Source organism: Leucoraja erinacea, chromosome 24 (genome assembly GCF_028641065.1).
Source record: "Leucoraja erinacea ecotype New England chromosome 24, Leri_hhj_1, whole genome shotgun sequence".
Lineage (NCBI taxonomy): Eukaryota > Metazoa > Chordata > Chondrichthyes > Rajiformes > Rajidae > Leucoraja > Leucoraja erinaceus.
Genome location: NC_073400.1, coordinates 159,768 through 173,215, shown reverse-complemented (window position 1 = coordinate 173,215; position 13,448 = coordinate 159,768). Strand labels below are relative to the sequence as shown.

General features: G+C 45.4%; 1 protein-coding gene across 1 annotated transcript in view; it reads left to right on the top strand.

Moving 5' to 3' along the window:
• Positions 1-7,216, top strand: part of LOC129708544 (calsequestrin-1-like) — a 56,636-nt gene extending 49,420 nt beyond the window's left edge. Inside the window, exons 9-11 of the mRNA XM_055654345.1 lie at positions 609-709; positions 3,225-3,299; positions 6,706-7,216. Coding sequence (XP_055510320.1) covers positions 609-709; positions 3,225-3,299; positions 6,706-7,014 — 485 coding nt within the window. The 3' untranslated portion in view covers positions 7,015-7,216. The remainder of the gene's footprint in view (positions 1-608; positions 710-3,224; positions 3,300-6,705) is intronic.
• Positions 7,217-13,448: the final 6,232 nt, after the last annotated feature.

Genomic DNA, 13,448 nt, shown 5'->3' with positions numbered 1-13,448 from the left:
GAAGGAACTACAGTTGCTGGTTTAAACTGAAGATAGACGCAAAGAGCCGGAGTAACTCAGCGGGACAGGCATCATCTCTGGAGAGAAGGAATTATTTCTCTCCAGTGATGCTGACTATCCCGCTCTGTTACTCCAGCTGTATGTGTTTTTCCCAGCTATATATATCTCTTATACGTTTATATATTTCATTCAGGTCTTCACTCAACCATCGACGTTCCCGTAAAAGCAATCCAAGTCTATCCAAATTTAAGGGGACACTGTGGCGCATCAGTGGGGTTGCTGCTTTTCAGCGCTTACAGCGCCGTAGACCCGCGCTCGATCCCGCCAACGGATGCTGTCTCCACAGAGCTTGAACGTTCTCCTCATGAGAGCTTGGGTTTTTTTTCCCGACATCGTAGGTTTCCTCCAACACTCTAAAAGACGTACAGCCTTGTAGGTTAATTGGCTTGGTATAAGTGTGAAATTGTTCCCAGTGTGTGTAGGATAATTTGTGGAACGCTGGTTTGTGCGGAATCGGTGGATGGAAGGGGGGTGGGGGCGGTCTGTGCGGGACAGTATTGTATTCAGACATATGGTTCTCTTTCTCTTTGGGACTGTGCACCACACAGATGGCTATGAGTTCCTCGAGATTTTGAAGGAAGTTGCCGAAGCCAACACGGACAATCCTGATCTCAGCATCGTCTGGATCGACCCTGAAGACTTCCCTCTGGTACCCATCACACCATGACCACTGCATCCCTTCCTAACCTCACCATCACACAGACCAACACCAATAAAAAGTCTGAACCTTCACCTTATCTCCGCAGTTTCCCTTAATCCAACGACAATTCGCGTTCTGGCACAGAAAGCTACCAGCCCTCACTGGCCTAATAGCTCCCTAACCCAAATACAATCTCACGACCCGGCAAGTGGAATTAAGCTCAATGATCACATCCATAATCAGATCGCAGCAGCCACTAACCCAGAAAACTCATTACTCCCCAAACTAGACACAACATCCCCACACTCTCTAGCTCCATCTTATCACCTTCCACGCTCACTAACGCAATTCCGACGTTTTAATCACTCCCTTCTACGTTCTAAGTCTTTCCAACTTCCCAACTCTCTTGCAACGTCAACCCCCCCCCCACCTCACTGCTCAGTCCGATCATAAACTTTACTTTACTCCGAAACCGATCTCAACCACTCATCCCTCTCCAAACCAATCACTTCATCCACAATCCCTAAATCAATGCGAAAATCGTTTCCAATTCCCGACCCAATCCCAACATTTTCATAACTCCATGATAAAGATACAACGTCTTCTTCATTTTTCAATCGGTCGCGAAGTCTTCCTTATTCCTCAACCCAATCACAACTGCGTCCAAATTCTCCAATCAAATTCCTACACTATTCTTATTTTACAAACACATACCAACCCCTTCCTTACACAATTATCGTCACTCTCCAGCCCAACGTCAACGTCTTACTAAGACTGCAACACAAGTTCATCGTCTTTCCGATTCCCAAAGCGTTACCAAGATGTCCATCACTCCCCAAATGAATCCCAACGTCTTCCTTTCTGTTTCTCAAACCCACTATGTTTGTCATTCCCCATCCCAGTCCCAACATCTTCCTCATTCTTAAGATCAGTCGCTACATATTTCGCACGCCGTATATTTTATTTATCTCCTACCATAACCCAACATTGTTCCGTCTCGCCAATCTTCTGACTGCATCTCATCCCTCCCGAAACTAATTACAACTTTTCCTGAATCCCCGAGCCAATCCAAACATCGACCTCGCTCTTTAAACCAACTCCAACTTCCTCTGTAATCCACAATCTAATCCCAACGGATTCGTCAACAATGCCAATATCATCGTCGCTCCTCGAGTCCAGGCTAACATTTTCCTCACTCCGAATAGTCCAATTATGCTCTCAGACCGCAAGCCAATCCGCACCTCAGTCCCCAACCCAAATCCAACTTAACCATATAACCATATAACAATTACAGCACGGAAACAGGCCATCTCGGCCCTACAACTTGTGCCGAACAACTTTTTTCCCCTTAGTCCCACCTGCCTGCACTCATACCATAACCCTCCATTCCCTATAAAATATTCGACATCGAACTTCCCAATACAATCCGCCCACTGTCCTCACTCTTTAATTGAATCCAAACGTTTTCCCGCTCTCTAACAAAAGAAACGCATCGTCCCTGCAATACAATAAAATCAAAACATATTCTTCACTCCGTCGCAGACCCCCAACATGTTAATCACTGCCTATACCAAATCCAACCTCTTCCTCACGCCTTAACACAGTCGCAATGTCTTCCTAACTTGCTAACCTAATTGGAAGTTCCTTCCACCTCCTTAAAACAATCCCAACACTGTTCTCAGTCCCCAATCCAATCCCGAAATCATCCCCACTCCCCGGATTATCTTCAATTAAAAACATAATCCCAATGTCCACGTAACTCCTTAGATCAATTTCACACCGTCCTCATACTCTAAACCAAACCCAACAGTTTCCTTACACCGTAATCCAATCTCGATGCCCTTCTCGCTCCCCAAATGAACTCATTATCTGCCCGATACCCCAGCCCAAACCAAATCTTCCCTACTCCCCAACAAAACCCAACGTCTTCCTTGCTCTCCAACTTTATCGCAATATCCTCTTTCCTCCCCTAAACCAACCAAGAATTGTGTAGGAAGGAACTGCAGTCGATTGTTTAAACTGAGGATAGACACCAAGAAAATGGAGCAACTCGTCTGCAGAAGGGTCTCGACCCGAAACGTCACATATTCCTTTGCTCCAGAGATGCTGCCTGACCGGCAGAGTTACTCCAGATTTGTGTGTCAATCAATCCCAATACTATTCTGGATCTCCATACCGATCCGAATACCATCCTGAATTCTTAGACCAATTCCCATATTCATCTAAATACATAGATACATAGATACATAGAACATACTCACTCAACCCAAAACCTATTATCACTCCTCAAAACAATGCGAACATCTTCCTCACCCTCCGAACTAAACCTAGTTTCAACCCAATGTCACCATCTTGCTCCTTCCCGAAATCAACCCTAACTCGTTTCTCATTCTCGAACAGAATGACAACATATACCGTATTCCCCAAGTCAATACTAATATTCTCCTCACACTGTAACCCCAGGCCCAACATCCAGTTCTGGATCTTACTCATCTCAATTTCTCTCTAAATTCTCTGCCAACAGTTGAATCCATACTGGGAAAAAATATTCGGCATCGATCTGTCGGAGCCCCAGATTGGAGTCGTCAACGTCACCGACGTAAGTGGTTTAAATGTGCCACACGAGTATGCGGAATCTCGGCGTGTGCTGCGTTGTGGCTGTGGTCTTGTTCGAGGTCTAGGATGCGGGGTATTAGGAAGAGTGGTTATCTCGTGATGGAGGGAAACAACTGTAATGGGACTACAATTCCTGATGGACAAGAAAAATTCCAGGGATCTTTGATAGGTTATTTTGGAAGTATCGTCTTGAAAAGTTTCGTAATACAACTGGAATTTTGAATCAGAATCATAAACTAAATTAATTCTGGCACCGAATGAGGCTTTAATCCAAAAACCAGACTGACACAGCATCACATTAAACTGTAAATTCCACACGGCTAGCCATATTGGTCACCTGTCCAAATTAATCTGCAGCTCCTCTGCATCGTCAGTTGACACCTTCGCACGCGGCCTTGTGCCATCCAATGACTAGGAGAATATTTTCTTTCTGCGAGGCTCAACGTGATACGCTACATACATATCCCCTAATGTCTGCTATTTAATGTATACGTCGTGCGCCGGATTGCCGTACAAACACTTGGCATTTATTTAAATTAAACTACACATGCTATTCCTCTGTCCATTGGCCTAGATGATCGCATCGGTTAGTTTCGAGATTCAACGAAACTAACCAAAACGGGTTAGTGGCGCAGCGGTAGAGGTTCTCTCACAGTGCTTGCAGCGTCGCAGACCTGGGTTCGATCCAGACTGCAGACTGCAGAGAACCCAGAAAAAACACTTGTGGTCACAGCAAGAACGTCCAAACACTTTACAGCCAGCCCCCGCAGTCGAGATCTGTGGCGCAGTAAAGCAGTTCTAATTGTAGGCTATCTACTTCACTGCCCGCTGTACCACTAATTTTGGTGATATCCGCAACGTTGCTAACGGTGCCAACTACAAACTCAGCCACATCGTCAAAATAGATGACAAACAAGTGTGGAACTAGAACGCGTCCCAGTGACAGCACGATGGCAAACCAACGATCCACGTGGTTGGCTACATTGCATGGGATACAGAGAAGGTTTTGATAATTTGATCAAGAGTCAAGAGTGTTTTATTATAATATGTCCCAGATAGAACAATGACATTCTTACTTGCTGCAGCACAGCAGGATATGTAAACATTGTATAAACTGTGAATTATATTATAAATGAGAGAAAAAGATTTCGCATCTGTTTATATATATATGATTATTATTATTGCACTGTTATTGTTTGTTTTTTGAGTATGTGTGTATGTGTGTGTATATATATATATATACACACACACACATACTCAAAGAACAAAAACAATAACAGTACAATAATAATAATAATAATTAATAATAATAATAATAATAATAATAATAATAATAATAATAATAATAATAATAATAGTCTATTGCAGTTCAGAGCTTATGAGGCTGTAGTGTTTTTGATAGCCTGATGGCTGCAGGGAAGAAGCTGTTCCTGCACCTTGACGCTACAGTTCTCAGGCTTCCTGTACTTTATTCCCGATGGCAGTGGGAGATGAATGTGTGGCTAGGATGGTGTGGATCTCTGAAGATGTTGGTTGCGTTTTCGAGGCAGTGACTGTGATAAATCCATTCGATGGTGGAGAGGCCTGAGTCGGTGATGGACTGGGCAGTGTTCACAACTTTTTGCAGTCTTTTCCGCTCATGGACATTCGAGTTGCCGATCCAGGCCATGATAGTTCAAGACATACCGAATCTCCGTAATCTTCTCAGGAAGTGGAGGCGCTGCTGTGCTTTCTTTATAATTACATCAGTGTGCTAGGTCCAGGAAAGATCGTCGGAAATATGCACACCCAGGAATTTGAAGTTTTTAACTGTCTCCATAACTCTGGCCATAAACAGGATTGTGGTACCTCAACCTTCCTCTTCCAAAGTCCACAATCAGCCTTGATGTGCTCCCGTACGGATTGTTACTGAGGATGAAGTATTTCTGCCAATTCGAACAGACTGTGGTCTGTTGATGAGGAAGTCGAGGATCCAACTGCAGAGTGTCGTGCAGAGACACATTTCCGTGAGCTGAGTAACCAACTTGGAGGGAATGATGGTATTGAGCGCAGAATTGTGGTCTATGAACGTTGAAGAAGCAAATAATATTATTTTGGGGGGAGGCCTGTGGTGTGCCCGAGCGGTGGTTTTTCTCCATGATTTGGGTGAGAATGCTGAAGGCATGCTTAGTAAGTTTATAGATAACACTAAAGTGGGTGGTATCGTAGTCGCGAAGATGGTGATCAAAAATTACAGCAGGATTTTGATCAGTTAGGCAAGTGCTCTGTGGAAGGATTAATATAATTTAATGCAGGAATGTGCGAGGTGTTGCATTTTGGGAAGACAAACTATGGCAGAACATCACAGTCAATGTCAGGGCTCTGTGAATGTTGTAGAGCAAATGGGTTTAGAACTGCAGCACTTAGTGGCGTCACGGCTAGGTAAGGTGATCATTGCAAGTGTCGTCACGGCTAGGTAAGGTGATCAAGAAAGGTTTCGCCACATTGGCCTTCATCAGTCAGGGTATTGAGTATAGAAGTTGAGATGTTTTGTTACTGTTGTGCAAGACATTGACCAGGCCACATTTTGATTATTCTGTTCCGTTTTGGTTACACTGCTATAGGACAAGTGTTGTTAAATTGGAAAGATGCAGAGAAGATTTACAAGGATTCCCGAGCGCCTGAGCCCGAGCGCCTGAGCTAAGTAAGAGGTTGTGCAGGCTAGGGCTTCTTTCCATGGAACGTGTAAGGATGAGGGTGATTCTACAGAACAGTACAGTGCATAAGATAACGAGGGGAATAAATAAGGTAAATGCACAGCGGTTTGCCTAGAGAGCGGATCAAGGGCCATGGGACATAAGTTTAAGGTGAGAAGGGAAAGATTTAATAGGGACCTGGGGGGCAACTTTTTTTACACAATGGGTGTGCGTATATGGAACAAGCTGCTAGAAGAGGTAGATGAGTCAAGTACTGTAACACCGTTTAAAAGTTACTTGGACATGTACATGGATAGGAAATGTTTAGGGGAATATGGACCAAACGCGGACAAGTTTGACGTGCAGAATGGGCTGATTGGTCGACATGGGAGGGTTGGGCGAAGGGGCTGCTTCCATGCTATTTGACTTTAGGACTGTGACCAGGCGACAGGCCTCGGATAAGAAAAACAACCTTCTACTACCACCCCCTGATACCTGCCAAAAGGAAAATATACATCCAATTGGCAAACCTACCCGGGATCCCATATGAGTTACCTTGCACATCTGTCTATCACACTGGACAAAGGGTTGATAAGGACCATTTTATTGTGTTCCTGTCTGCACCATTAGATCTCACTGTCGTGCTCCAGTCAAGATCGATAGTAGGCACCCTGTCTAATCTTCGCTTTTGGTTTTACCCTGTCTCTTGTGCAGGCTGACAGTGTCTGGTTCGATATGGACGAAGATGATTTGCCTGACACTGATGAACTAGAGGACTGGATTGAGGATGTTCTCTCAGGGGAAGTCAACACGGAAGACGACGATGATGATGATGATGATGATGATGATGATGATGATGATGATGATGATGACGATGATGATGATGATGACGACGATGATGACGACGATGATGACGATGACGATGATGATGACGATGACGATGACGATGATGATGATGATGATGAAGATGATGATGATGATGATGATGATGATGACGACGACGATGATGAGGACGACGATTAAACGCCACCCATTACCGCCCATTATTTTAATCTAGGTGGATATCTCCAGTCAGCTCTAGAATCATCACTCCCGCCTGGCACCACCTGTTACTTTTTTTCTATCTGTAAAGCTCTTTAACTTAATCTTTTTCTATTGTGAAATCACCACGATAACCTCGTGGGAATAGTAAAGAGAACGAAAATATAAACAGACACCAAACTGACTAATCAGTCTCATTCTTGGTCAACACGGGAAAGAAAATCTCAGACGGCTTCTCATTGAAACACTTGCCCTTCTGCCTCACTTCCGCCTGAGCCCCAAGACTTCACCTCAGCCCAGACGCGTCCAATTCCACCCCAACATCTGCCTAACCGCAACTCAGTACTATTTCCATTAGTACCAACACTGCCGAAGCCCATGACTTCCTCTCAAGGCGAACTTTCTCTCTCATCCCAACACTTCCTCCAGCACAAATACATCCACCGCAGCCCCAATACTATCCTTCAGCCTAATAACCCCTGATGATGATGATGATGAGATGACGATTCGATGATGATGCACGATACGACGATTAAACTCCGATCTGATTACCCAGCGAATGATCTCTTTCTCACACTTCAAGCCCCCCAACACTTCCTCCAGAATCACAATCTTTTTCTATTGTGAAATCACCCACGATTTTCCCTAGTTGGAATAGTACGAAAATATAAACAGACACCAAACTGACTAATCAGACTCATTCTTGGTCAACACGGGAAAGAAAATCTCAGACGGCTTCTCATTGAAACACTTGCCCTTCTGCCTCACTTCCGCCTGAGCCCCAAGACTTCACCTCAGCCCAGACGCGTCCAATTCCACCCCAACATATGCCTAACCGCAACTCAGTACTATTTCCATTAGTACCAACACTGCCGAAGCCCATGACTCCCTCTCAAGGCGAACTTTCTCTCTCATCCCAACACTTCCTCCAGCACAAATCCATCCACCGCAGCCCCAATACTATCCTTCAGCCTAATAACCCCTCCCTTCCAGCCCCAACACGTCACCTTCAGCCCAACGCATCACCCCGTCACAGCACTTCATCTTCGGGCCCGGCATTTGCCCGTGGCCGATCATTTCCCTCTGTCCCAACATCAACACCCCCCCCCCCCCCCCCCCCCCCCCCCCCCCACAGCAACACATCCTCTTCGGCCTCAACGCTTTCCCCTGACTAACACCTCTCCTCAGAACAATACATTCCCTCAGCCCACCACTGCCCTCAGTATCATCACTCCTCCCTCAAACCCAATAATCGCCCCTCAACGTAACACCCCTCCCAATCCCAACACTCCCCTCAGTTCCAATACAATCATGTAGGCTTGACGCACTCCCCTCAGTCCACAAATTTAATTCTCAGCCAAAGACTTATCTATCAGACCGAACACATCCACCTCGGCTCCGATACATTGCTTAAGCCTCATCATTTCGCCGTTAGCCCATCGCTTCCCCCACCCCCAACCACCCCCCTCATTCCAACACTCCCCGCCGTTCAATCCCCTCCACCGCAGGCCCAGTTCTTCCCATCATTGTAATACCTCCCGGGCGGAATAGTGGCGCAGCGGTTGAGTTGGTGCCTAACTTCGCCGGAGACCCGGTTTCGATCCTGACTGCCGGTGCTGCCTGTACGGAGTTTACAGGTACTTCCTGTAACAAGATGGCTTTTCCCGGGAGCTCCGATTTCCTCATTCCAAAGACACGCGGGTTATAGGTTAATTAGCTTCTGTAAATTGTCCCTAATGTGTAGACTGGAACTAATGTACGGGGCGATTGTTGGTCGGCGCGGACACGGTTGGCCGAAGGGCCTGTTTCCAGGCTGTATCTCGAAACTAGTCCTAATCTAAACTAAACCACCCCTCGGACTTAGAATGTTCCCTGCAGCCCAACACTTTGTCCATAGTCCCAACTGTTCCCCAGGCTTCAGTTCCAACACATCCATGTCAGCCCAACACTCCCCCCCCCCCCCCCCCCCCCCCCCCCCCAGTCCTCAAACCTCGTGTTCAACTGAATTGGAACACTCCCTCCCTCATCCGCATACTTCCCACAGCCTCAACATTCCCGCTCAATCGAAATCCCCCCACACTTAGATCAAAGATAATTCAGGGCGAGCTCCGTGTGTCAGGAGGTTTGGGGGTTGTGAGGGAAAGCATTGATTGAATTGTGGATTAGACATGATGGGCGGAATGGCCTATTTCTGCTCCTATCACTTATGAAAGTTGCGCATGGTGGTGGTAGGTTATAGATTCGACTGTAGACTGTGGCTAGTGGTGGGCACAGAGATCGGCGCTGGGGTCATTACTGTTTATATCAACGATTTGGATGAGAATGCAGAATGCACGATTAGTAAGTCTGTAGGTAACACTAAAGTAGGTGCTTCGTAGACAGAGAAGATCATTATTAAAAATTGCAGCACCATGTTGATTAGCTGGGCAAGTCTGTTGAGGAGTGGCTACTGGAGTTTAATGCAGTTAAGTATGAAGTGTTACATTTTGGGAAGTCGAACCATGACAGGACATTCACGGTGAATGCTAGCGGTCTGGGAGTATTGTAGAACACAGGGATCTAGGAATACAGATACATAGGTCACTGAAAGTTGCGTAAAAATAAGATAGGGTGGTAAAGAAGGATGTTGATCCATCAATGTATTGGTCAGTGTATTGGGTATAGACGTATGTTACAGTTGTACATGATGTTGGCGAAACTACATTCGGAGTATTGTATTCAGGGTTGGTCACCCTGACATAAGAAGATGAATATCGAACATATAAGATTTACGAAGATATTGCCAGGATTCTATCGCCTGATCTACCGGAAATGATGGGCAGACTTGAGCGCAGGAGGTTGACTGGTGTATTTAGGATCTTGATCGCTTGGCCAATTGGGCAGAGGAATGGTTGAATTGAATGCAGAAAATGTGTGTTACATTTCGGGAAGCCTAACATGTGCAGGATCTAAACAGCGAAATATAGGGCTCTGGGGAGTGTTGTAGAGCAGAGGGATCTATGAGTGCAGGTGCATCGTTCCCTGAAGGTGGAGTCGCAGGTAGATCGAGTGGTCAAAAAGGCTTAAGACACTTATCCTTCATCAGCCAGAGAATTGGGAATAGAAGTTGGGAGATCACGATGCAGTTGTGTAAGACGATATTGAGGCTACATTCAGAGTTTGTGTTCAGTTCTGGGCACCGTATTATTGGAAAGACGTGGTCAAGCTGGACAGGGTGCTGAGAAGATTTACGAAGATGTTGCCAGGACTAGAGGGTGTGAGCTATAGGCAGAGGTTGAGTAGGCTGGGACTCTATTCCTTGGAGCGCAGGAGGGTGAGGGGTAATCTTATAGAGGCGAATAAGACCATGAGAGGAATAGATCGGGTCGACACACTCTTGCATGAGTATGTGAATCGAGGAGCAGAGGGCATGGGTTTGAGGAGAACGGGAAAAGATTCAATAGGAATCTGAGGGGTAACTTTTTTTTCACAAATGATGGTGGATGTATGGAGCAAGATGCCAGAGGAGGTAGTTGAGGCAGGGAATATCCCAACATTTAAGAAGCATCGGATCACGGATAGAACAGGTTTGGAGGGATATGGACCAAATACTGGAAGGTGGGAGTGGTGGAGCTGGGACGTTGGCTGGTGTAGGCATGTTGGGCCGAAGGGCCTGTTTGCTTATGTATGTCACTCTATGATTATATGACTATCGTGGGAGGGAAGGGAGCATAAAAAGGGTGAATGTAAAGAGTCATTTACGTACCAGGAGGGAATTGCGGAGGGACAGAGAAGGGAGAAGAGATAGAGATGAGGGTTGAGATAGAATGGGGGAGGGGGGAGGTGCGAAAGGGTGGGAGGTCTCAGCACATATATGATCGCCTCAGCCCTCTCTATTCAGCATCAATATATTGCCGCAGTTTAAAAAAACCCTTTCAGCTCAATAACTCCCCGCAATTCCCGTCAAATTTCTTTATAAAGTTCGGGGTTCAGGTTAGACTCAATAGAAATATAGCATATTTATATAGGGATGCTCACACGCCACACACCACCCTCTCCCATTTGAATCATATCGGCTTAGTTAATGCAAATGAATTCAAATATCACAACACACTGCTGAAAACGAAGTTTGACGAGGCCGAATAAGATCGGATACTTTGTAGTGTGTTGAGAACCTTCCTGTGTTCGGCTGTTGCTCGCTCGCTGTCTGTCCATAGTTCGATTTGTCCCTCTCGGTTCCTCCCATGCTCATATGCTCAATCGCCACCCTGCCCTTGGTCGGTCGGTCCCTCTCACCCTAATCGCAACATATCCCCCTCCGCTCTCGGACACATTCTCCTTCCCTTTCCATCCACCCCCCTTCACCTCTCCCTCTCCTACTTCTCTCCATCCGCTTCTTCCTTCTGAACCCCCTCCATCCGTTCCCTTTCTTCCTTTCCCTCTCTCAACCTTTATGTTTCCCTGCCCCACCTTCTCCCGTTTCTCTTTCCCATCCTCCCACACCACTCTTTACTCGTTGTCTCCCTTCCACCATCTCTCTCTTGTCCTACTCTGCTCGCCTTTTGTTTTCTCCCTTTCCACCCTCTCCCGCCCCTCTCCCGTCCCTCGATCGGTCAGTCTCTCGTTCCCTTCTGTCTTTTCTCAGTGGGTTATTCTCCATTCACCTCTCCCGCTCCTGATCAGTCGCTCATTTGCAAGAAAATATTTATTTACAGAATTGTAATATTTACATAATTTTAATTCTACTTATCACATTAGCATCTGTGTCTTGGAGGTATTCCATCTCTTACTTGTCTAGCATTCTCAGGAGGCTTAGTCTTCATATCCAGGAACACACGGACACGTACATTATCACGGCAGAGTAACAGACAGTCGACCTGGGAAGAACTCTCTACTGCTCGCTGCCTAGACAGCAGTAAACCGATAAATAGATCACTTGGCCGGGTCACTTTCCTTCGCACTGTGTGACTAAAATCAGAAGCGTGGTGCTGAAGTGTGAGCATCAACCGCGGAGCAGTACATTAAAATAAACAAACAACCTCGCATAGGGCGCACATATATGGTAGACCTCCAGAATACAAATCTCAATGGTGCGGCAAAGAAACAGGGTCTGCGGCCTATCTTATGCATGGTTATGTTTATGCGCAACTATACTGATCCATTTGTCCGAGTTAGCACCGAATCTTTCTCCGCTTTGTCTATTCGTGTGCCTGTCTAAATGTATATTAAGTGTAATGACTATCAGATTCTACCAGGCCCTTTAGCTATAACCTCCAGAGATTAAGAACTGTGTGGAAAACCTACCTCATGGATTCATTTTAAATCTCAGATCTCTCATAATAAACGTATCGCTACCAAGCATAAAAATGTTTAAAACAAATCTAGCTTATCTATGCCTCTCATAATCACAAATACTTCCACTTTAGAACATAGAAAATCACTGCACAGGAAGGCTGTTCGACCACAATATCTGCACCGAACATCATATAAAGTTCCTGTGCGTGATCCGTATTCCCACATTATTTGCATATCCACGTTGCATATCTAGAAACCTCGCCAACACTACGAGCGTATATACTTCTGCCACCAATGCATTCCACACTCCCACCACTTGCTCTGTGCCTTTCATTCAAACCATTCCTGCCAAAGCTACAACTCTCGCACAGATTCGAACTGTCTACCCTATCTGTCTGCTCCACCTCTCATAATTTTAGTAATTTCACCAGGTCCCCATCACCTTACCACACTCTACAAGATAATCAATTCGCATGTGACCAACCTCTCATAATAGTTAATACATGTGCAAAACCTTCACAATTACTGATGGCGATCAGAAGTATATACTTCACTTCAAATGAACCTTCACTTCATTATGGTGATCAGAAGTATATGAAACGCTTCAAATGCTACTTAACCAACGTGTTTAATGCTGCAACGTTACTGTCCGACTCATGTACTCAATGCCCCAACTCATTAAGCCAAGCTACCACATGCCTCCCTTACCACTGAACGTTGCCACTATCAGGGAGAGATGGGCTGGATCCCAAGGCCTCTCTATACACCAATGTTGTTAAGGGTCTTGCATTTTATACTTATATACTTTGCCGTTACATTCGACTTTCCAAAATGCAACACTTGTTCGAATAAAGCGCAATTTTCAAAATCTCCACCCATATCTGTAACTGTTTCATATATAGCTGCATCCTTTGCCATCCGTCTTCACTCTCCACATCTTTAGTGGTATGGTGCATCTGCAAAATTCCTGACCGATCCATCTACATTTACACCTATTTATAAATATTATTTATATATCATCACAAACAGCAGTCCCGGAACATATCCCCGTCGAACACCATGCCTCCAGATAGAATAACAGCCTTCCACCATTTTTCTGTTTACCATGGTTAAGTTGGTTCTGAATGCTACCTATTGACTTA